The sequence below is a fragment of the Alexandromys fortis genome, unplaced genomic scaffold, assembly GCF_014885135.2.
Source record: "Alexandromys fortis isolate MF-2015 unplaced genomic scaffold, M_Fortis_MF-2015_v1.1 scaffold_41, whole genome shotgun sequence".
Classification (NCBI taxonomy): Eukaryota; Metazoa; Chordata; class Mammalia; order Rodentia; family Cricetidae; genus Alexandromys; species Alexandromys fortis.
The window spans coordinates 3245922-3270534 of NW_026067923.1; the positions used below are offsets into that span (position 1 = coordinate 3245922).

General features: G+C 38.3%; 1 protein-coding gene across 4 annotated transcripts in view; it reads left to right on the forward strand.

The window, feature by feature from the left end:
- The window catches only part of Nlgn1 (neuroligin 1), a 660587-nt gene extending 636371 nt beyond the window's left edge, over nucleotides 1–24216 (forward strand). For 3 of the 4 annotated variants that reach the window (XM_050142046.1, XM_050142045.1, XM_050142047.1), the window contains 3 exons: nucleotides 17890–18102; nucleotides 21493–22282; nucleotides 23391–24216. In XM_050142046.1, coding sequence (XP_049998003.1) covers nucleotides 17890–18102; nucleotides 21493–22282; nucleotides 23391–24216 — 1829 coding nt within the window. The remainder of the gene's footprint in view (nucleotides 1–17889; nucleotides 18103–21492; nucleotides 22283–23390) is intronic. The other variant, XM_050142048.1, reaches the window with a different exon arrangement.
- Nucleotides 24217–24613: the final 397 nt, after the last annotated feature.

A 24613-nucleotide genomic window follows, 5' to 3' on the forward strand; every position in this document is an offset into this window, starting at 1 on the left:
GCAGAAAGCAGGGATAGGTTGGAGTTACTTAGTTGGATACGATTTTTAACACAAACTGTACAAATTTGAGGAGAATGTAAGCAGGACTAAGCCACGGGCACCTTGACAAACATTCATTTACAGACTTCCTTTCCAGTGCTTTGACAGTATCTCCCTCCCGGAAGGAAGGAGAGTGTGGTAAAAGCTTCTTTGCACATGTTTTCCTTCCAAGACCTGCTGCTCATTGACTGATTTGACAAGGCTTCTCAGGCTTGGGATTGGGCAAGCTGGAGACTGGGTCTCCATGGCAATGGCAGGTTGAAATAAAGATCTCAGCAGGATAAACAAGCTAACTGCTGTTGTGCTTGCTTCTCTGGCCTAAGACCACCTTGTAATCCCTGTAAACTTAGATTTTTACCTGTCATTAAACTTACTAGGACTGGATATTTTTTCTTCTTTCTTAAATTTGTTAAATGTTCCTTTATGGCTCTTTTTCTACCTCAAATTCTCTGTACATTGTTGTAATATGTTCCTTGAGAGCCAAACCTAAGAAAGTTGTTCATATTTATAGGTGAACGAAAGCACCACTAAGACCATTTCTCATATCGTCTCTCGGTTTGTGGAAGCACAATACTATGATGTCAGCAAAATAAAGTGCCTCATAGGGCCTTTCTCAGAACATGTGATGTGATAGGTGACTGTTTGCTTTATCCTTTAAGACCAAAAAGTATTACTAAAGGAGAAATAAAAATTTTAGATTTTCTTAGATCTCTTATTTGCATAGTTCCCCACAAAAATGGAAACTACTTTGAACACACAGTCATCGCCTTCAATCTGCTCTGTACCACATTTTTCCAGAATGAACACACTTCTTCAGAAGTCACAGAGTTCACTCAAAAATTCAAAACACTGCTAAGAAGCAAAACACACAGTCTTACTTAAATCTTCCACCTTCTTTAGGTCCAGCTCGCCAACACTCCAGTATAGAGAGAGGGGAAAGGTTGAAACGAGTTCACCTATTTCATTTTGTTCTTTTGTCTTTATGGGGGAAAAAAATCACCAGAAATAGTCCATGTTTTCTTCCAATTAAAGACTATGGGATTCTTTATGCTCCACTTTGTTTTCCTCAAGCTAATATCTAATGATGAGGCATAGACTAATAACTTCAATAAAGCTATTTCAGTCATTGTTCTTTTAAATTTGATGTTTCCAAGCCATATTTTAGACACTTGAAAACAATAATGACTTGAGAAGACAAAGGAAAGTGTTGATCCTCCTGCATCATTTGTGAAGTTGGGAAAGTTACACACATTTTGTTTTCACATAATGCTTATCAGTTACCAATAATTATAATTTAATTTTGTTAAAACACAAATTACAAATCTTGTCTCTGTATATTATCTTTTCTCATGGTTAAAAGTTATATGTTTACCGGGGTATGAATAAAATGTGGAAGATTTGGATAACAATATTTTACAGAATAACATTGCTTTATCAAAGAAAACACATTTTAGTGCTAAGTTACTAAAGAATAAAAATTTTAAAAAAAGCATTGGCAAATAATTTTTAAAAAATAGTTGGGTAGATGGTTTTAGTCAGAAAAGTGTCTAGTTTGTAAGCATGAGGATTTGAGTTGAATCCACAGAACCCACCTAATAGGCAGGTACTATGGGAGACACTCCTGCAATCCCAGTGTAGGTAGAGGAAGATCATGGGAAATGTAGATGTGCAGCCAGCACTGGCTGAACGATGTAGCCCAATTGTTGAGCTCCAGGTTTCAGGAGAGACCTTGTCTCAAAAAATACTATGGAGAGCAATAGAGGAAAGCACTTAGTATCTACCCCCAACTTCAACACGTGTGCACACACACAACCTGACACATAAAAGCATGCACACAAATGGACATGCACATACATACATACACATATACATGCATGTGTGCACATGCATATGCTCCATACACTATAATAAAAGTAGTGCTAAAAATAAAAGGTGATTGACATTTATTATCATTGTAAAACAGTTGTGGTTTGGAAACTTGAAATAAGAAATGAATGGATGTGTAGACTAAATGTATTGAATTTTTTAAAACGGTAATTTTAGAGTGTTGTTAATTTGTGACCAGATATTAGGATGAAAGGAGACAGAGGGATCCCCTAGTAAAATGCGTGGTGAGCACTCCAGAGGCAGCCTTTGAGTTAATCAGCAATTTTTCGCAGACGACATCTAATCTATGAGTATAAATTACTTTGCACTCTTATTATTCCTTAATTGAAGTGCACCAATGTGAAATTGCCATGGATGTCGCAGGAATGATTCGAGCCTCAATTAACTCGAGTAAAATTGAAGCCCTTTTTCCCCTGAACGGGGACTATTGTCTGACACCTTGTATTTATTTAAATTGTTGCTAGAAAATTAGAGAGGCTCTGTGTGACTAGGTGCTTTATAAGGATGTTCTGGAGCTGAAAGAACATCTACGAAATCTATTTCCATGTTAATCTATACCCATTTTATGCAGCTGTTTTGTGTAACAGATGTGTAGCCAGCAGTGGCTTAATCTCCCTGGATTCCATTTGGGAAGTAGAGATTAATGACATTCATTTTTTCCCCAAAGTGCCATGTAGAGGCTCTGTGATTTTTAATTCAAAAAGCAACCACCGCTGCTATTTCTCTGCAGCAATGTTACTTTTCATGGGCTAGATACAGCATGGATTTCCTACCCAGGCCAGGGGAAGACATGAGTGAACTCAGTACCATGCAGACCACTCAAATAGTTTTAAAATTTTTGGAAGGACATACTGCCCTTAGCTTATGCATGCTAATATGTCACTAACTTATGTTATGTTGTTCTTGGTAATTTTTTCTGTAATTAAAAGATGAAGGAAATATGTTTGGTCACCAAGTCAGAAAGAAAACCTTTATTGAGCTATTACTATTCTCAGAATGTGTAATTAGGACAGATTGTATAATAAAGAACTCCAAAGACTGTAAATTGGGTTATTCTGTGAGAGATCAACCAAAAATACCCCCCCAAAGAATGATGAGATAGCCTCAGTGATGGTGGGTACAGCAAGAACTGAGGGAACGTATATTGCCTACTGGAGGAAAATGACTAGCAAGCCTGTGTCCATAGGTCCTTCACCTCACTATTTTTGGGGGCACATAAACATACGAAAGAGAATAATTACTAAGAAGCAATATGTACGTGAAACTACATAATTGAAACACTTGCATATCTGAATACTGATGCATCTTTAGCCCTCTTGGAGTTACTGTGAATCAGTCCTAATGCTGGGGAAATCAGATAATGTTTCTGATGGCTTTATGTGTAGACATGTTACTTGGAGGCCGGCATCGAAGATTGTTCTCTGGTTCTGGGGAGAAGTGTCCACTTTTGGTTAATGCTACATCATTTATTTAATGAATAATTATATGTGTTATGCCCCAGTGATGTACTCACTAAGAAACTTGAAAAGGCCTGGGTATCAGTAGGCTCAGCACTCAATGGCTTGTTTCCTGGCAGTATGGGTTTTCTTGATCCATCTAGCAGGAGGTCTCTCTGAATATCTGAGAGATAAACACTCACCTTCTTTTACTCAGGTGAGACTGGTCTCTCAAATCCCAGAGAAGACTTGGTGACAGGCCTTTCTTGTTCCTGCACTCCCTCACGGCTCTACTGCTTCCTCTGCCTTCTTATCTAAATGATTCTATCAGCGCTGCTGAGAGCTCTATCATCTTTGAACTAAACTCCAAGTTAGCTCTAACCCCTCAGTGCTTGACAGCTGTCAGCGAAGCCACCCTGCAGTCATCAGTCACTAATACAGCAGCCTGATCTCAGAAACGAGATAGACAGGCAACGGCAACATCTCATCACCTCCATCTCTGGAAATATCCCACAGCCTTCTAAGCCAGAAACCACCCTGACTGAAAGAGCAGACATCCTCAGGTTCATCCCTGACGGCTAAAGTTCCACTTCGCCCACGTGTCTGACGTCATCTGAACTAAGGCTTTCTATAAATTGGCTTGAATTTTGTATATGTGTCAAGTAAGGTAAATACATTGAAAAAAAAATCCTACAGTATACATTTTTTATGTGTCTGCTCTTTAAAAAATCAGCAAAATTGGCATGACTAACTCAATCATTTTGCCTATTTAAGCATCTTAATAAATCACTGTACCATTAGTTCAGTTTCAGTGCAGTGGTTGCTAGACTTGGAATCTATCTTAAGATCTGAAAGTGGTTTCAGGTAGCCAGGGACCTTGTGACTGTGTGGTGGGGATCGACAACAAAGAGAAGCTTCTACTTTGGTTAATGAGAAGTAGACCCAGGTTCATTCATGTGTTTTCACATTCCATGAATTTAGATATGCAAGTACACAGCACTGGAGGCTAGGCAATATATATATATATATACACACACACACACACACACACACACACACACACACACACATATATATTTCTCTCTTACCTAATCATTATAAGTGTTCATAAGTAATAGTCACATAAATGGACAGCTGTTTATTAAATTCCAAAAACATGCATAGTTGCCAATTAAGCAAACATTTTCCAAGCACTCACTATTGTTAGGAAGTGTGCTAAAAGTGTTCTGTGTGACAAGGAACTCTCAAAGCCTATTTGTCAGTGTGGGCTGGGCTGCCAGGACCAAAAATGTACACTATAATATAGCATACAGTATTGTATTGCAATAGGTTTGTGTGGTTATTCTCTCAATTTCTTGCTCTTTCTCTCTACTTGGTGGTTTTTCTGTATGCAGACTTGTAATGGTCCTACATATGTTGGGAAAGTTTATATAAGCACTAAAAGAGACCCATCCTAAGGAGAATTTAAGAATTACAATCACAAAATTGTGTATGTGTCTTAGTGGTAGGATCTTAGATTCTGAATAAATGATGTACCCTTCTAGTTGTTTCATAGCTATCAAGAACACCTGTTATAGCTTTCATGCCCCTCCCCACCATTTTATATTCTATTGCCACTTCATCTCTGGTCAGCCATAAACAGACCTGCAGTTTTCATATTGTATGTTAATTTCTCTAATGTCCCTGTAGCTTATCTCCTGTGCTTTTCTAAATGTAGGGCCTTTGATGGTACTTAGCTCTTGTTGTCAACACATTTTTTTTTGAACGGTAGGACAGATGTGTTCTGAATGTAATTAATGGAGTGTGCCCACCCTGCACATACTCTACCTCAGAACTATACAACAGTAGGCACAGGCTATGAGGAATGGGGCACTCGGGGCAGACTTCCAATGTTACTCTGTGTAGGTTGCGTGGCCTGAGAAAGTGAGTCCTTCTTGAACAAAGACTAGACAGTTCTGTCCGCAGGAGTTCTAATTGACAGCTGGCCTCTCTGACATGAGAACATGTACCCGCTAAAGCTACATCATAGTCCCTTTGAAATTAATGGGGAATTGAGTGAGCACTTTAACCACGCAGCTACTTCATGGAAAGTGAGGCCTATTCTACAAACGAAGGCTGAAGAAACCACAGGTTATTAGCATGGGAACGCTTCTGATGAAAGGTGACATTTCTGTGGAATGATGTTTAGGACCAGGGGGTTTTCTCTCACTTTTTTTTTCTGCTTAGTTATTTTTCCCTTCTCTGATTGTTCCTTTGTGTGATAAGAAGAGGCTGCTGTGTTTCATTGTCCCAGATGGGTCATTTGTTCACTGTGTGACCTCTAGACAAGAGAAGATTATACTATCCAGGAATAGAAGCTGAGTTATTTGCTAGGGGGCAAAAACTTTAAGTTTCTCTTTTCTCAGAAGAGAGCAAGAGATGCTTAGAAACATAGAAAAAATCATTCTCTAGGTTGTGACAGTTAAATAGTAATTTGTTTAAAAAAAATCAGGTGGCTTTAGATGCTTATGCACTGATCAGGACTGTTGTTTAGACCAAATGAAGCTTGTTGCAGGAGACGCTCAGCCACACACCTAGAACAGAGTCTGTTCCTCAATGAGCTCCAGTTTAAATGCCATTGGTCTACTCACAATCTTTTTATTTGTTCGTGTGTGTGTGTGTGTGTGGGTGTGTGGGTGTGTGTACGCGTTGGTGTGATGTATATGTGCATTTCATGTTTACTAACTTTCACCTGGTTTGAAACAGTGTCTCTTGTTCAACATTGCATTGACCAGCTATCCAGCCCACTACCTTTCAGGGATTCTTTTGTGTCTGCCTGCCTCCTCTTCTGACATGAGGATTACAATTCTGTGCTTTATATGGGTTACTGAATTACAGCCTGGATTTACTCGGGTTCTGGAAATCTGAATTGTGGTCTTCATAGTTGTATGACAAATGCGTTATCCACTGAGCCATTCCCCAGCCCACCCAATTTTCAATTACTGTACACTAGATTGGTATCACCGAAATCATTTAAGCAGGGTTTCTTCAGGAACGATCAGTAAAATACAGGCTGCCTAAGTTGAAGAATTTTTCTGAGGAAAACATCATAGGTGATTCTGTCATCGTGTGAGCATCATAGCATATTTTCCTGCTGACTGAGATCTTAGTGTTACTAGGTGACAGACTCTGATGAGTCAAATTGCATATGAACCTGACGACTGAGTGAAAATTCCCTAGGGCGGCACATCTGCAGATTGGCTTCTTTAATCCTATTTGTTAAATTTAAAAGGCTTCTTTTTCTGGATAAAAGAATTAAGATTCAAAATAAACAATGGTGATGGACTCTTGCATAACAAACTACCTAGAAATAGCCCTTGAATTCTGGAAAAAATTAAAGAACAACACCATTTAACCAAGCCTACCTAGCCAGACTCAGAGGCAGAGGACTAAGGATGGGAGGGTGGTTATGTTAGTGAGGCTCACTTGGTGCTGGCCTTGGAGCAGAGTTGGGGAAGTTAACTTTCTTTACTTATGATCATTCATGATGCAAGAAGAACCGTGGCCCGGTTCAGAAGAACGCTGGAGAGCTTTGACCTAGGATGTGCAGGTTATTAAATATTTATCACTCTTTGTGCACTGCAAACCATGCTTCTTCCTTTGAGTGAGGCGTCTTTGAGAAGATTCAGGCATGGTGCTTTTAGTAGAAAAAGGGTTTTATTTTGATGGTGGTTTTGATACCATTGAAAGTAACATTGTCATACCAGCTCATCCTGATGATGAACTCCAGGTTGCTCTGACTATCAAATCTGTAGCTGGGGTTGGTGATTTTACTATGCATTGGAGTACTCCAACCTGAGTCACAGAAAAGCCAATCAAATCCAATTGTACAAGGAAACTGTACTAATAAGAAAATGCTGTATGTGTTGTTGCTGAATTTTTACTCCTTTGTCTCCCTGGGGGCCTACCACCACGTTCCCAAATAAATCACATGTTGCCTTAATGTTTCTTATGAAAGTCCAGCCTTAGCCAGGCTCGTTTCTAGTCAGCTCTTCTTTTTTTTTTTTAAATTTATTTATTTATTTATTAAAGATTTTTGTCTCTTCCCCCCAGCCGCCTCCCCTTTCCCTTCCCCTCCCCCAACCAAGTCCCCCTCCCTCGTTAGTCAGGTCTTCTTAACTTACATTATCCCATCTATCTTTTGCCTCCAGACTTATACCTTTCTCTACTCCTGTATATCTTTTCTTTTTTTCCTTATTCAGTGTCTGGCTGTTTGACTGAGTGGCTGGCCACTTCTGTTCTCTTCTCCTCCTTTTCTTGTTGCTTGATCTTGCCTCCCAGATTTCTCCTCGTTTAATCTCTCTCTCTGCCAGCCCTACCTATCCTTTCTTCTGCCTCACTATTGACTGTTCGGCTCTTTATTAGACAAATCAGGTGTTTTAAACAGGCAAAGTAACCCACCTTCACAGAGTTAAACAAATGCAACATAAAAATGGGAACATATCTCTGCATTTTTAAACAAATGTTCTTTAGCATAAACAAATGTAACACATCTTAAATTAATATTCCACAACAGTTTATGACAACTATTCATAAAAATAGTTCCTAAGAAGTGAACACCCTCTACACAATGCTTATTGAAGTGAAAGGTGGGTATGAATTTTTCTTTTCTTTTTTTAGTGCTAAGCATTTATTTTTTAAAAAATTGTTTTTATTGAGCTAATATTCTTCTGTACTCTCCTCCTTTCCTCCCCCCTCTTCTTCTGCCATCTCCCATGATCCCCAAGCTCCCAATTTACTCAGGACATCTTGTCTTTTTCTACTTCCCATGTAGATTAGATTCATGTAGATTAGATCTTAGAGTTCTCTTTGTTGTCTAGTTTCTCTGGGATTGTTAATTGTAGGCTGTTTTTCTTTGTTTTATGTCTAAAAGCCACTTATGACTGAGTACATATTATATTTTTCAGGGTTGCCTCACTTAATATAATATTTTCTAGATCTGTCCATTTGTCCACAAATTTCAATGTCATTTTTTTCTGCTGTATAGTACTCCATTCTGTAAATATACCTCATTTTCCTTATCCACTCTTTGGTTGAGCAGCATTTGGTTTTTTACAGGTTTTGGCTATGACAAATAATGCTGCTATGAACATAGCTGAGCACATGTTCTCGTAGTATAATTGAGCTTTCTTTGGATCATGAGGTACATTGTTTTCTAATTTTCTGAGAAATTCCCATACAGATATCCAAAGAGGTTATACCAGTTTGCACTCCCACCAGCAATATAGGAGTGTTCCCTTTACCTCACAACTTCTCCAGTATAATTTGTCATCAGTGTTTTTGATTTGGGTCATTCTTACAGGTTTAAAATGGAATCTCAGAGTTGTTTTAATTTGCATTTTTCTGATGACTAAGGATATTGAGCATTTCCTTAAGTGTCTTTCAGCCATTTTAGATTCCTCTGTTGATAGTTCTCTGTTTAGGTCTGTATCCCAGTTTTTTTTTTTTTTTTAAATTGTATTATTTGTTCTTTTGATGACCAATTTCTTGAGTTCTTTGTGTATTTTGGAGATCAGTCCTTTGTCTGATATGTAATTGGTGAAGATCTTTTTTCATTCTGTAGGCTGCCCATTTCGTCCTGTTCACCGTGTCCTTTGCTTTACAGAAGCTTCTCAGTTTCAGGAGGTTCCATTATACCATCGATACATTGTTTCTTTGTAAGAAATGGTAGATGGCATTCATCCACTGCCTATAGACATAAGTAAATCTGTTCATACACAAATCTTATAGTGAACCCTTGGCTGAGGCTTGTTCTCGACCCCTTGGCTAAATGTCTCCAAGCCATCATGGAACTGTTTTAAAAGCAGCACTAACAGGCACACTTCCTTCCACAATATCCGGGATAGTCTTCCATACAACACCTATTTTTAAGCTTACAAATCACAATTGACCCAGCAGTCATCAATCGCCAGTAGCTCTTCAGCTAGGTCTATTGTGGTTTTTTTGTTTATTGTTTTTCATGGAAAGAATTTTTAGCAGATCAGAAGACATTTCTTTTTGCATGTAAAACCCCAAAGCACACCATGTTGTCTAGAATAGATACCATTGCCTTTGTTCAAATAAATTGCAAATTAACCTACTGTAGTTTGGCTCTGATCAACAAATATCTACCATCATTACTTAGTCATACATTTATATAAAGTTTTCAAAGAGTTTCATGCAGTGCAGACAAAAAAGGATGAGATTATTTTGCCTGAAGAGTAAGGAAGAATTCGCCTTAAGTACCTGCCAGAGGAGCCTGCCAGGTGTTGTCTATCTTCACAGAGCACAGTGAAAATGGGAAACAGCCTTAAACTGTACAGATATTTCAGTTCTGGCAAAACTTTCCACGCAGTAAGATTAATAAATTTCATTTATAAAGGATTTTTTCAAGGTAGAGAGAACCTTAAAGGCAAGATAAAGTATTTTATTGGTCTACATTTTTAAATTCATTTTTTTTCTTTCCTGAGAACTAGAAGGGTAATTTATAGATAAAATCAGCATATTTCACTTCAAGTCAATAAAGGTATATAGAACTGACTTTGCATATTTCTTTCTTGTAGAGACTTCTGCACAGGAAAATACCTTTGCTTGTCTAGAGACTTCATGGTGATTGAAAGACAGACTGATCCGAAGGGTGACCAGCCCAGTACTGTCACACAGAGCAGCAAATACAGAAAGAGCTCCTAGACATAGAACATAAAATGCATATTTGTGTGCACTTTACTAAGTGGTGTAAAATCAGAATGCTGCTTTCATTCTGTGGAAAGATCAACTCTACACTGAAACACCGTGGCTACACTGTCATGTCAGCCCACACAGCTGTTTCTTGTCCCACCTCTGCCAAATGCCATGCTTCCTCTCTGGGGTTTGATTCTGTGAGTGGATCTGGGAGAGGATGTCTTGCTGCACGACTTGCAGCATCAGTCTCCGTGCCTTTGAGACTCCCATTCCTCCTCATTTCGCTTCATGTATATTAATAGAGAGATTAGTTTCAGTTCTTTCTTGAATAGCTAATCACTGCCAATCAGCATCCAATAACGGTTGCAGGTCAAATCTGATGAGAAAGACGGTGACTTCAAACTGGAAAATATAATTCTTAGTGAAAACAGCAGCCAGAAAAGGACCTCAGACTTGTCACCCAGGCACAAAAGATTTGTTTTTAATTACAAATCTAAGCTTAACATGAGGTATCCTGGGGAGAGTTGGGTCTTCTGAATTGATCTACTTGTTTCAGTATTTCCTTCTGTGACCATTTGAGCTGAGAACCCACATTAGTTACCATCAGGATTGCAGGGCCAGTAGTACTTTGGAAAATTCTTACCAGAGGACCAGGAAAACACATGAATGACTTTGTCTCAGGTGATCTTGTTGAGTACAGAAAGGGATGATGAGCTTTGGGAAATATTGTTAACACATCACATGGACCAGCATCACCATGCTGCTTAGGCTTCAGCATAATCCAAAAGCAAAATATTGCACCAGCTTTTAATACTAGGTTGATAAATGGTTAATAATTAATGCAGGGCTATCCTAAATCTATTTTGACATTGGTAAACAAGATTTCTAAACCTAACTGCTACTGCTGCTGGCATTGGGTATACATTAGTGGTTTGCTCAGGTTGCTGTTCTGGTGTCTTTATGTTTACACTAAGCAGATGTATTGGAATGCAGACCATACAGCCCTGATACAGGGCTCATATGCTCATCTTTTATGAAATACTAATTGGAATTCTTTGACAATCCATTGTTCAAAATTATCATTATAATTTAAAATTCAGGAAATGAGGAAGTTGAACTAACATCAGTGTCTTATCAGAGATACAGTAAATGAGGAATCGGATAGTTTGGTTTGCATTATTACTTTCCTCATTTTGATCTGACATTTCTCTGCCTACAAGTAAGCATACCTGCTTTCAATTCTTTCTCTTCTTGACTAGGGAATAATGTGCCTAGCTGTTTGAGATTCCTCCATTTACTTCCACGGTCATGGACTGTAACCTAGAAGTGTAAGATGAAATGAACTCTTTCTCCCTTAGCTACTTCTTCCCAGATCTGTTATCATTGCATCTGAAGTGCAACTAGGGAAAGAGATGGATTTGTTATCTTTTCATTTATAAATTATGATATCTGAGGGTTTTTCTTTTCCTGTTCAGTTGTAGAATTTTGTTATATCGGATGGACATTAATACATCAGCAGTAACATGTTTTACAATTGTTTTCTTCCAGTTTTTCTTTCGGTGTACATAATTTTAAGTTTGCAAATCCCTTCATAAATCTGTTTCCATTTTGTTGCTTGTGCTTTGGTGTAACCATGAGATGATGAAAAACGTCTGCATTTCTGATTTAAATACTCATTATATTTTGATATATGGGTGTTTTGGCTGCACATATGTTTATGAATTACATGTATGCCTAGTCACATAAAGACCAGACATGTTAAGGTTTCTGATGCTGTGAAGAGAAACCATATGAGCCTGGGAACTCTTAAAAAGAAAAACATTCAATTGGGGTTGGCTTATAGTTTCAGAGTTTCAGTCCATTATCTTCATGGTGGTGAGCATGACAGCGTGCAGGCAGACATGGTGCTGGAGAGATCGCTGAGAGTTCTACACCTTGACCCACAGGCAACATAAGTGCAAGTGACACTTCTAAGGCTTGAGCTGAGACCTCAAAGTCCACCCCCCCTTGTGTCTCACTTCCGCCAACGAAACCACATCTACTCCAACAGAGCCAATAAGGCCACCCATCCCAATCATTCCACTCCCTGTGGGCCTTATGCAAACCACAACACCAGAAGAGAATGCAAGCCCCCCTAGAACTGGACTTAGTGGCAACTGTGAGTCACCACACGGGTGCTTATTACCAACTTAGTTCTCTGCAAGAGCAGTAACTGCTCTTAACCCCTGAGCCATCCCTCCAATGCCAAGTCCAGTGTTCTAAATGTCTCTTCCTCTGGTTCATTCTGAAAGTTCGAGAGTTAATTGATTAGAAAAAACATATGGTGCAAGATAAGGATCCAGTTTGTCATTTGCTGTGTACATTCAGTTTTCCAAACACTGCCCTCCTCCTATTATGGAGTCTGGATCCTATATTTTTTTAACCATTTGCTTTTAGATGCCTATACTAGTAAGTTCTCTTTTTACAAATGAAAGGAATTGAAAAGAGGAGTGCTTTAGTGTCTGTCATGTATTGAGAGTACACCGCATCATGATGTGGAAGAAACAGGAACAGGACAGAAGAAGGCTGGTCACATGTATGAGTAGTATAGAGGAAGAGGGCAGACATTTAGTGGGACTTGGCTATCAAGCCTCAAGATGTGCTTGCACTGACTTAATTTTCCCCAGCAAAGTTCCACTTTCTAAATGTTCCACAAATCTCAAAAGAGCACCACAATCAGAAGAGCAGATATTTAAACATGACAGCCTCTGGAGACTATTTCACATTAATGCTACCATAATGTCCAGCTTGGTGATGTTTAAAGCAGCATGTTTGCAAGAAAATTGAAAACTTGAGAAATGTATGTCTGTGACTGTGTCAGATCCCTGGAACTGGAATTGTAGAAAGGTGTGAGATGTTCCACATGTGGGGGATTGAACCCCAGTCCTCTAGAGCAGCCAGTGCTCTGAGCCACTGAGCCATCTCTCCAGCCACTTAGTAAGAAACAAAATGGAAATAAATTTTCTAATCATTTCTTAATATACTTTTAATGCTGTGTGCGAGCGTGTGTGTGTGTGTGTGTGTGTGTGTGTGTGTGTATGCACGCATGTGCTCAAATGGGATCTTTCCAAAGGTAGGTCTGGTGAGAAAAGGGAACACAGGCATTTTTACTGGAATTTTTTAAGACTTGTAGAAGAATGTCAAGAAAACAGAGTCTCTTACACATAGGATCTCGGGAGAATCCAGTCATGTGGGGATTGATGTAGAATCCAGAAACAGCGCAGGGGAAGAATTGGCTGGTTCTGACAACTGATGGAAAGGGGCTCAAATGTCTAGAAGGACCTGGGCTTTTAATATAATTTTGTAAAGTTTTTGATGTTTAAGATAGAAAATCCTCAATGAGTTATTCTTCTGGGCCATATTTCTCTTTCCCTACAAGAATATCCCACTATCTTGAGAAGTCTAACTAGTTAATTCTCTGCAGTACCTTCATTCTGAAGCATTCCTAAATAAAAAGAACACAGTGTGGACTTCTGTATATAAGCAACAGAAACAAATATTGGAAATTCTCCCTTCAGCTTTATTACTTGAACATAATATATAACTCAAAACTGATTGCTTTATATTTAATATTTCTAGGAAATAATAACAATAGATATTCAAATATGGGTCTCATGCCTAAGAGAAGAATACACACATCTGCAGTGTAGAATCACCGACCCCTCCTATCTCTCCCATTCTAGATGACATCTAAACAAAACAGCAAACATTCTTCTGAGTTCCAAGTTTTTCCTTGAAGACTTTTTTACTTTGTTTTTGTTTGCTTATTATGTTTAGTAAAACACTAGACTTTCCTTTCTACACATTTTAAAGATGTTCCCTCTTTTGCTTGTAGTAAAGGCCTGATTACATATGGAATCACTAATAACCTTTATATCCCCATGGTCCCTGGATTTCAGAGAACTCTCATCAGAAGTAGTCTCAGTCACTATTTCTAATACAACAATTATTGCCCTATGCTTATTTTCCCTTGTATAGTTTATACTATCCTGGACCTGATTTTCTTATTTGTAATGATTATGTCCATGTTCAGTTGCCTGACTTTTCTTTAATACCTGATAATAGTTATAGTTGTTAGGTTTTGGATCTCATGAATGGCAAATTGAAGCTAGACCTGTTTGGTAGATCTCACCAGACAAGTGAAACCAGTCATCAAAAATCAGGAAAACAATTAGAATTTTTTTTTGATGAAAAGAAGTTTTTGAGTGGGAATGATATTAAGTGTACACAGATTGATAAAGTACTTTGTAGATTAGAGTGGACACTGAAATAATTGTGAACATAATTGCTATTATGAACTTTGTCTTAAAATTACAAAAGTGTTTTAAAAAGTGAATCTATTTTTGAATATTACTTACATAAGTCAAGTAAATTAGATATCTGAATGGAGATGGGATATCTCTACTTCTCCTTGAAAATGGAAAATAGATGATTTTCTAGTTCTTGTGGTTCTATCTTCAAAAACAGTAGTGTGTCATTGTGTGAGGACAGGCATTAGTCACATGTTCCAGGACTTGACAATGAATGCTGGGGAAGGGCAGATGAGGCTTGTGATGATTTATTATGAGTGACTTAAGTGCCACCAAGGGAAAATATATTCAAGTAGTGCTTCCAGGATGCTGCAGCATTAAGTCCCTCTGAAGACAGATGATATAGATGGTATAGATGGGTTGATAATAGATGATAAGTAGATGTAGTGATGGCCTCAAATATACATAAATAGAACTGAGTAACAATGCAGGTTGACAGAGTAACCTGGACAATCTGCAACTAGGACTTGACTGCTCCAATATACTCTGCTCCATTGTCATCATTATAGTTTAATAATACTATTTTTACATCTGATTTATTTTCTTCAAAACTAAACAGTTTAACTATGTGTAGAAAGAGAAGCTTCTCTTCAAAGATATATGTCTTGTAGTATTGTTCCATGAAAACAAAATTACCAGCCTGTCAGTCAATGTGGTAAACATGACACACTGAAAGCAAAAAACTAGATGGGACACTGTTTAGTTCGTGTGACGCCCATTTTCTCATGGCAGCTTTTCTCTACATGACACATATTGAACGATGACGCTGCTATTAAATCGATTCTGTGCGGACACTGAGAGTCATTTGAATGCAACTGAAGATTTTCAATATTGTTTCACAAGGGAATCAATAGAAATTTTTGTTTTGTATTGAGTGACTTAAGTGACTTATTTGTATTAAGTGACTCAAAGTTCATTTTTCTACCTGAACAGATCTGTAATATAAAATTATAGATATTAAACTACAAAGACTGTCTCAGTTTTGCTATTTAATTCATCCTAAGACTCACAAGCATTCACTAATTTGTGTACAAACATACATAAACATATGAATTCTTTATCATTCCAGAACTTTCTAGATAATTGGTGAAAATCTTTCCACAATGTTGTTTTCAAATTCCATGGTGTCGGACCATTCTACTTTTATAGATTAGCAAAATTTTTCACAAATGTAAACTAATAGTTCTATGTTATATCAAAGTTCATATAAAGCGAATATAGCTAAAAGAATTCCGAGCAAGGTTTTTGTTTTATGTATCATTTTCTAATAGAGAGTTTGAAACTGTCGAAGCAAGAAGACCTGTAAGAAATTCCCTCAAGTTGTTCTGTGAATTCAATAAAAAGACTAATGTGTTTGACCAGAAAGATATTTGCTCAAAACATGTTTGTTAAGAGTTTATCCCAAACTCACAGATAATATCTTCCAATTATACATGCAAAAATGCACACATACATTGAACGAGAGGCTGCTTTTTTTTTTTTTTTGCAGTGGTGCGTTGTGTAGTTATCCTGACTTCAAACAGGCATCCCTCTCACCTTGTTCTCCTGTGTGCAGGGTGATCAGCACAAACCCCATACACACTTAAATTATACCAACCCAAGATTTCACGTCTATATCTACAAGGTTTTTTTTAAAAATCTTGTATGAAAAGAATGTTTAGCCAACTATTATTGCAGAGACATTCAGGAGGGCTTGACTTCATCTATTTCTTCCTACAATGACAGGGAAGAAGATCTGGGTCTGAGGATAGCTCTGTGGATAAACTAAGCAAGCCAGGGAAACCAAGTTTGAATCTCCATCTTTATATAGGAAGCCACATGCTGTGGTGTGCATGGTAATTTCAGTATTCCTACCGTGCCAAGCTAGAAGCTAGAGGCCTGGGTGGTGGAGATGGAAAATTCAGCTTCAAGCTCATGCACTAAGTTTCTGAGGATATTGTGCATGTTACCAGATACACAGGACACCTTGTGTTCACAAGGCAGAAGACAAGAGGAACCAACTTCCAAAGTTGCCCTAAATTCTGCATGTATTCTGCGTCCCCTGTGTGACTGCATTAACATATATGCACACATACACAATATAATTTTTATTTTTTAAAAAAATTTTGATGTTAGATTTATTTACTCCTTGGTAGGCACTGCTCTCGTAGTTTGTTTTTTCACAATTCTGAGCTTGTTTTCTAAAACATAGAAACATATTTCAAATCAAATCACGTGTTTTACTCAACATAATGACTCATCAAATTGACTCTGTCTGCATTAACTGAGACCACTGGATTTTAAAATTCATTTCCATAAACCTTCTGAGAATCTCTGAGTTTTACTAATCAATTTATTTGTAACAAGACAGTAACTATGTCCCTTAGTTTTTTAGTTTGGGATAACTTTTTAACAGCTTTTAAAATGTAATATTTTATGAAGTAGTTTCCATTTTCTGTTTTCCAGTGCAAAATAAACACATTATAAAACCCACTATGTTAGCAAGAGAGAGAGAGAGAGAGAGAGAGAGAGAGAGAGAGAGAGAGAGAGAGAGAGAGAGAGACTGCTGAAATAGTTCTACAGTAGCTCCTTTTAAACTTTCCAATGATTAGAGAATCACTTAGCTCTTATCATTATGGTATTTTTATGTGTCTACTGGCTGGCCTGGAGTTTCCTATGTAGATCAGGCTGTTCTTGAATCTATGAGTGCTGGGATTACATCTGTGCCCACCACACTTGGCTCAAATATATCCTTTTCCAGTTACCTTTGGCATCCTGTCATTTCAATTCCTTCCCATCTTTTCCCTACCTTGATTGTACCTATTTTCAAAATGCACTGATCACTCTAGACTTCAGCTCCATTGTCTCGCAGAGTTTGAGAATTCTAGAGATGCTCAGGGTGAGAACTCCTCCAAAGCTTTAGCTTGTCTATATTGGCTAAAGTACGTGTTATCACAGCACATCTCTCAGAGCCTCTCCATCATGCTAAGCATCGGTAGGCACACACACATGCAAAGGATTGCTTTAGAATCTCATGAAATCTCTCAACCTCTTCTCCTGCAAAGCTTGGGCAAGTAGCTCTTATCTACAAGCATGGTACATGCTGTTCCACCTTGGAGTTCTGAACATGACATTTTACACAAAGCAGACAGGCTTACAGGTCTCGCTACATGCTTCCCTGTCATCATCACAGAACTTGGCTTCTGAACATTGGTGTCTTTGGGTCTCCCAGGCTTTTCTATTCCCCTTGCTCATCTCTGCGACTAGTTCTTTGTAGAAGCTGGGAAGCATTGAGGGAAGATGAACATCGCTTTCGAGGTTTCAGTCATTACTGTTCTTCTTAAAATTATTGATTTTTCTCTGAACGGAAACACTTTCACTAAAGCATTTGGCTTAGTGGAAATCAGGACAAGCCTCATACAAACTTAAACTTGTTGTATGTTTAATTCATATTAACGGAAGCAATTATCCTAAGGTTTCTTTCTTCTTCTGTTTTCCAGGTTTCTTGAGCACAGGGGATCAGGCTGCCAAAGGAAACTACGGGCTCCTTGACCTCATCCAGGCCCTAAGATGGACTAGCGAGAACATTGGGTTCTTTGGTGGTGACCCCTTGCGAATCACTGTGTTTGGATCAGGCGCTGGGGGCTCATGTGTCAACCTGCTGACTTTATCCCATTATTCTGAAGGTAACCGTTGGAGCAATTCAACCAAAGGTATTATGCAGGTTGCAAATTTTGACAATTTTGGTGTCTGCATGCCACCGCCATCAGAACTACATGATGCTCTGTAGATACTTCTCTGTTTCAACTGAGTGTTAGCTTGGGCTTAGTGACTGCTTAAAGCTGTGTTTTTAGCCTTTCTGTGCATGCTTACATTTCTGTCAGGCTCTTTCCTGTCTTCCATGGACCTAGGGAATGTGTTCTTCCAAGTCCACTTCATGATGCTTAGCATCGTAGGCATTTTCCTTTCTGTCAAAGGATGATCTGAGGGAAAGTCAGAGAAACGCTCAACACTCTGTCCTCTCCATTTATCCGTAATCAAAATCAAGTATTTCAAACATCGGTGCTTGCAGCTCTTGACTGGCATGGACCTAATGAGGCAGGCAAAAACTAGTTTGTCTGGAAATGTGGTTCTTCTTGTTGCCTAAGGAAAGAATAGATATTTGATTAGTTTGCATGCGTGATCCAAAATTGTCAAAGCATTGAGGTCACCAATAGAGCCTTTGACTACAAAGAAAAACACATCTGGTTTTGTAGTTTTTCTATTTTTCACTCAAGTTTGTTTTTTCCTCCCAGAGCCTGGCAAAGTGGCCTGGAGAACGAGCCTTCTTTAGTCCACAAAATGTGTTGATTTCCATTTTCTGGCTTTGAGCATTTTCTCTTAAGTGCCTGCCATCTTACCAGGCATTCAGTCGCTCATTACAGTCCCATTATTGACTGGATTACAATTGCATTATTAAATGTAAGAACAGAAGAGCTCACAAAGCAAATACTTTCTATCTATTATTTATACATAACAAAGGAGAAAGCAGAATAGTCATCACCACAGGCGTCTTTGATGTCTGCATCCTAGTTGTTATTGTGTGCGTGAGGAAAACAAGTTAGTCATCGTCAAGTGAAACTCATAGAGAATCTCAGATTCCGAAAATAAAATATTTGCTTTTGTAATTTGTAATTGTGTGCACATGTTTGAAGGGGTGGCATACACATGTAAATGCCACTGCCCACAGAGGCCACAGTCATCAGAGTCTCCAGCATTAAGAGCTACAAGGGTTTGCAAGCCATCAGAAAAGGGTGCTGGGCACTGAGCTCTGCCTCATTACGAGCATAGAGTATTACACCCTCCTGACCCTGAGCCATCTCTCCAGCCCCAAGAACAGTCAGTATGTGCTCAGAACACATTTTTAGTTGTCAAGGAAACATTTGAAATTCTAAGACAACAGCCAATCCTTAGTAATTATGTCACTTTGATATACCTTATTGCCATAGTTTAATTGGCATCTCATTTAACAATGGTAGGATTCTGGTTTCAAAGAGCATGATGAAAAAGATGTAACAGTTTTAATTGAGTAGATATGCTGCTCTATAATAAAATTGCTTATTTTGAAGTGATAAAGGTAGAGCTTTTAATTAAGCAGATTAGATTCTCCTATTCTTAGTATGGCTTGAGTGCTACTACTTAGCAAAGTTAACACTGCGAACTTACACAGAACTCTTGGGATCATGTGATCAAATGTGGGCCTAAAACCAGTGTCAGCCAGTATCACAAGAGCACTGGGTAAGGAGAAAAATCAATTTAGCAGGAGCTCATCACTTGGCGGACAGTGAGCAGTAGTAGCACATGGTTCAGCAAGCAGCTGAGAGTCACCTTCCACCACACTCCTTATGGAAATATATCTGTTTCTCATTGGAGACGGACTTGACTTTGATCTTTTTCAAAACCCCTCCCAAGAGCTGCCTGGTCCTACCAGGGCGGCCATGGAAAATTCCCTGAAATTCTCAGATCGTCTCTACCCACAAGGCAGACCTGGAATTTTGAGGCTATAAATCCAGTGAAGGATTCCGTACTTCTCAGGCCTCTGCTTCCAGGAGTCCCCAAAATCTTACATATACTAAACAAAGCCTTCTCACCAATGCTAAAACCAATAGCTATCCTGGAATCGTCTAGTCACCAAGTTTCAAGTGATACTTAACATAATGTGATAAATATATTTTTATTTGATATATTTGATATATTTAATGTCACTAAGTGCCTGAGGTAGAAAGAATACTATTTTTAAATGATCACCTTTATTTTAGTCATAAATATTTTATTAGTAAAATTCGTCTCTACTCAAATATCACCAGACCCTCCATTTGCCACGTTGCTGAAATATCTATAATTTGCTCTGGTAAACTTTGCCCTATCAAAGCAAAATGTATTCAAGAAACCAAAAATAATTCAGTATTGTTTGCCCTTTTGAGCATTTTAAAAAGTATCTAAAAATCACATTAATAACATATGCAAATACATAAGCATGTATGGAGAGAGCTCTGGAACCCATTCACAGAAGACTTCCACAGTTTTGTGTAAAGAACTATTTTCTCATTAACATGTATAAATAATTGAGCATGGTTTTTAAGTGAATGAAAACTTACCCAAACCTGGTAGTGAATAGTAAACATGAATTTTTAAATAAAATAGATAACCTATATATTTTTAAAAATTCTATTAGCAAATACTCCAGTGAATCAAGTGTATTTGTAAATTTTAATATCATATATCTCTTACTGTATGTGCAGCCATAATTTATAGCAATTAAATGAATCAAGTAAAAAACAAAACAAACAAACTGGTCCATGTATGTGCCATGTTTTCTAATAAATACAACAGCACACATTCAACAGTAGAAAAAGTTTAATTACCTCCTTCACACTATTCCTGCTGATGTTTTTCTTCTAACTTAGTGAAGGCACTGCTTAGGTTGTCTTCTTCAGAAATATTAATATTCATTGTATGGTATCTGTCAGGGAGATCTAGAAACAGTATGTCATAAGTTATATTCTGTTTTTGTGTGATTATCAGTGACATCCCCAGGGTATTGACAAGTCTCAAGTCTTAATTTCTGTGTGAGGCCCAAACAATAATTTTTTCATATGTAATCTAGTAAAACAAATATAACACAGTCATTTTGAGTGAAGCTGGATATGCAGCCAAATTAAAAGAAAAATTCCAAGCAGCCAATGCAGCCTGATGAGAAGGCAGAGGGTAGAATTGGATTTATCCTGTCAGTGTTGATGATTGCCTCTATTACTCATTAAGTAAAATATTTGAATCCTTGAAATACCCATATGTTCCAACTTCACCTCTTCTTCTTACTATGTCTTTGAGAATGCAAAAATTTTGAAATCCAAAGAAAATTCTGTTGGAATTATAAGACCTAGGCCCACTTCACTGGTACTTTATACCCTGGGGATAGCTTTATGTACCTTCTCTCAGACATGAAGTATCTGTGTTTTCAGTTGTACTTGGGCTATTATATACACGTCTTAAATATCAGATGTTACTTTGGGACCATAGCATTATTCAATAATCACCCAAAACTCTTGTTGATTTCCCCATAGGACTTTTTCAACGAGCAATAGCTCAGAGTGGAACAGCCCTTTCCAGCTGGGCTGTTAGTTTCCAGCCTGCAAAATATGCTCGAATGTTGGCCACAAAGGTTGGCTGTAATGTGTCAGATACGGTGGAGTTAGTGGAATGCCTACAGAAGAAGCCTTACAAAGAACTTGTCGATCAAGATGTGCAACCAGCCCGATACCACATAGCCTTTGGACCTGTGATCGATGGTGATGTAATTCCAGATGATCCTCAGATACTCATGGAACAAGGAGAGTTCCTCAACTATGACATCATGTTAGGAGTTAACCAAGGGGAAGGGTTGAAGTTTGTTGAAAATATAGTAGATAGTGATGATGGTATATCAGCCAGTGATTTTGACTTTGCTGTTTCTAATTTTGTTGATAATTTATACGGATATCCTGAAGGGAAAGATGTTTTGAGAGAAACCATAAAATTCATGTATACTGACTGGGCTGATCGTCATAACCCCGAAACCAGAAGGAAGACATTGTTGGCTTTGTTTACAGACCATCAGTGGGTAGCACCTGCTGTGGCTACAGCAGACCTTCACTCAAACTTTGGTTCACCTACGTACTTCTATGCCTTCTATCATCATTGCCAAACAGATCAAGTCCCAGCTTGGGCTGATGCAGCTCATGGAGACGAGGTTCCCTATGTGCTGGGGATCCCCATGGTTGGCCCTACAGAGTTATTTCCTTGCAATTTCTCCAAGAATGATGTGATGCTGAGTGCAGTAGTAATGACATATTGGACAAATTTTGCTAAAACGGGGTATGTATCAAGCAAATTATAACTTAGTTATAATTTTAATAGCAAATGCCCTCTGAAGTATTCTTGAACAATGCATTTATGTGCTTAAATTGTCTAAAATACTTTTCTTTGTATGTTTGTTTCTTTGTTCTATGATTCCAGGGATTGAAACCAGGACCTTTCACATGCTAGAACACATATTCCATCACCATAGAGGATTTAACCCCATATTAAAAATTACTTTTATATTGTTGTGTTTTGAAGTTATTTCCTTACTACTTTTGGATCTTAAAACTATGTTAAGAAAGACTTGCATTTTTATTTTATTGCTCTATGACAACATTACTTTGGCTTCTCACTTACATTGGTCATAGAATTACAGTTTTCAGCAGTGACAAACATTGTGTCCTAGTACTTACCAGTTCATAATAGTGTATGCATAATACTCTATGAATACATAATACTTTATTCATCTTGGATTCTATGGATCCCACTTAACATAGAAAGGAACCTGAGGTTCTGGCAGCTTAATATGCATGCTCCCTTGCAGGGTAGGTAAGCAGTGTGTTGACGTCCATGTCTTCATATGCCAGTCCCAAACCCTGAATTCACTCTTCGCTGCAATGCTGTTTTGATTGCACTATTTCTAAGAAAAGTCAAATATGCTATGTGAATGCCAAATCTTTTAAACTTTGCTTAATATGATTAGTGTGTGCATGTGTGTGTCTGTGCACATGTATGTGCTCATGGGAAGAAGTGCTGTGCTGTACTTTTGGATGTTAGAGGACAACTTTTGTGGGGTTTGTTCTTTCCTCCCTCCTGTCCACTGATTCCGGGGATTGAACTCACGCGGGCAGGTTTGTCCAGCAAACCCGTAGATGGCTGAGCATTTTCTTATGAACCTTTTGACTAGATGGTAATCTCGAAATAAACAGGGAAAACGAATGTGAAACTCTTTTACTTAAATTGCTAAATCGAGGCAAGTGGCAAGTTAATATTAGAACATAATCTAATATTTTGCTGAGTTAACTCTTCAATTAGACATTAAACATAATATTTTGACTAAGAAAAAGAGTAAAACATGTGTGTCCTCATAGATTCTTTCTTGTCTTTCCACCCCTTTTCCTAGTGATCCAAATCAACCAGTTCCTCAAGATACAAAATTCATTCATACCAAGCCCAACCGCTTTGAAGAAGTAGCATGGACCAGATATTCCCAGAAAGACCAACTTTATCTCCACATTGGCTTAAAACCAAGAGTCAAAGAGCATTACAGAGCCAATAAGGTAAATCTCTGGTTGGAGCTGGTACCTCATCTGCATAATCTCAACGATATTTCTCAGTATACCTCGACAACAACGAAAGTGCCATCCACAGACATCACTCTCAGACCGACCAGGAAAAATTCCACACCTGTCACGTCAGCCTTTCCTACTGCCAAACAGGAAGATCCCAAACAGCAACCGAGTCCCTTCTCAGTGGATCAGAGGGACTACTCCACAGAGCTGAGTGTCACCATCGCTGTGGGGGCTTCTCTGCTGTTTCTGAACATTTTGGCTTTCGCTGCCCTGTACTACAAGAAGGATAAGCGGAGACATGATGTCCACCGGAGGTGTAGCCCTCAGCGCACAGCCACCAACGATTTGACCCATGCTCCAGAAGAGGAAATCATGTCCCTCCAAATGAAGCACACTGACTTGGATCATGAGTGTGAGTCCATCCATCCACACGAGGTGGTTCTTCGGACCGCCTGCCCCCCAGATTATACCCTAGCAATGAGGAGGTCACCTGATGATGTTCCTTTAATGACACCAAACACTATCACAATGATTCCCAACACTATACCAGGGATTCAGCCCTTACACACATTCAACACATTTACCGGAGGAGGACAGAACAATACACTGCCCCATCCCCACCCCCACCCCCATTCACATTCAACAACCAGGGTATAGCCAGATGAGAGAGACAAACTGCTTTTTTTTTTTTCTGATGGAGTGCAGTAAAAGATTATTGAAGATTCCTTGGCTTTCAACTTGGAAGACTCTCACTATTTAATTAAGGAGGAATATTATGTGAATATACATATCAAGAACTTTGGGGGTTTTGAGAAATGAATTGTATATAGATATACACACAAATCAACTTTAAAAAAACAAATTTCAATTGCTTGAAGCAATTGTTCTGAATGATACTTTTTCATTCACATTCAAGAATTAATTTGTTGAAGATTTAAGTTACATACTGGAGTTAGGCATGTGGAACACCAAACAGGAAAGTACTGTGTCTGAAATACCTAAAAACAAACAAACAAAAACAAAAAAAAAAAAAAGGAAAAGAAACGAAACGAAA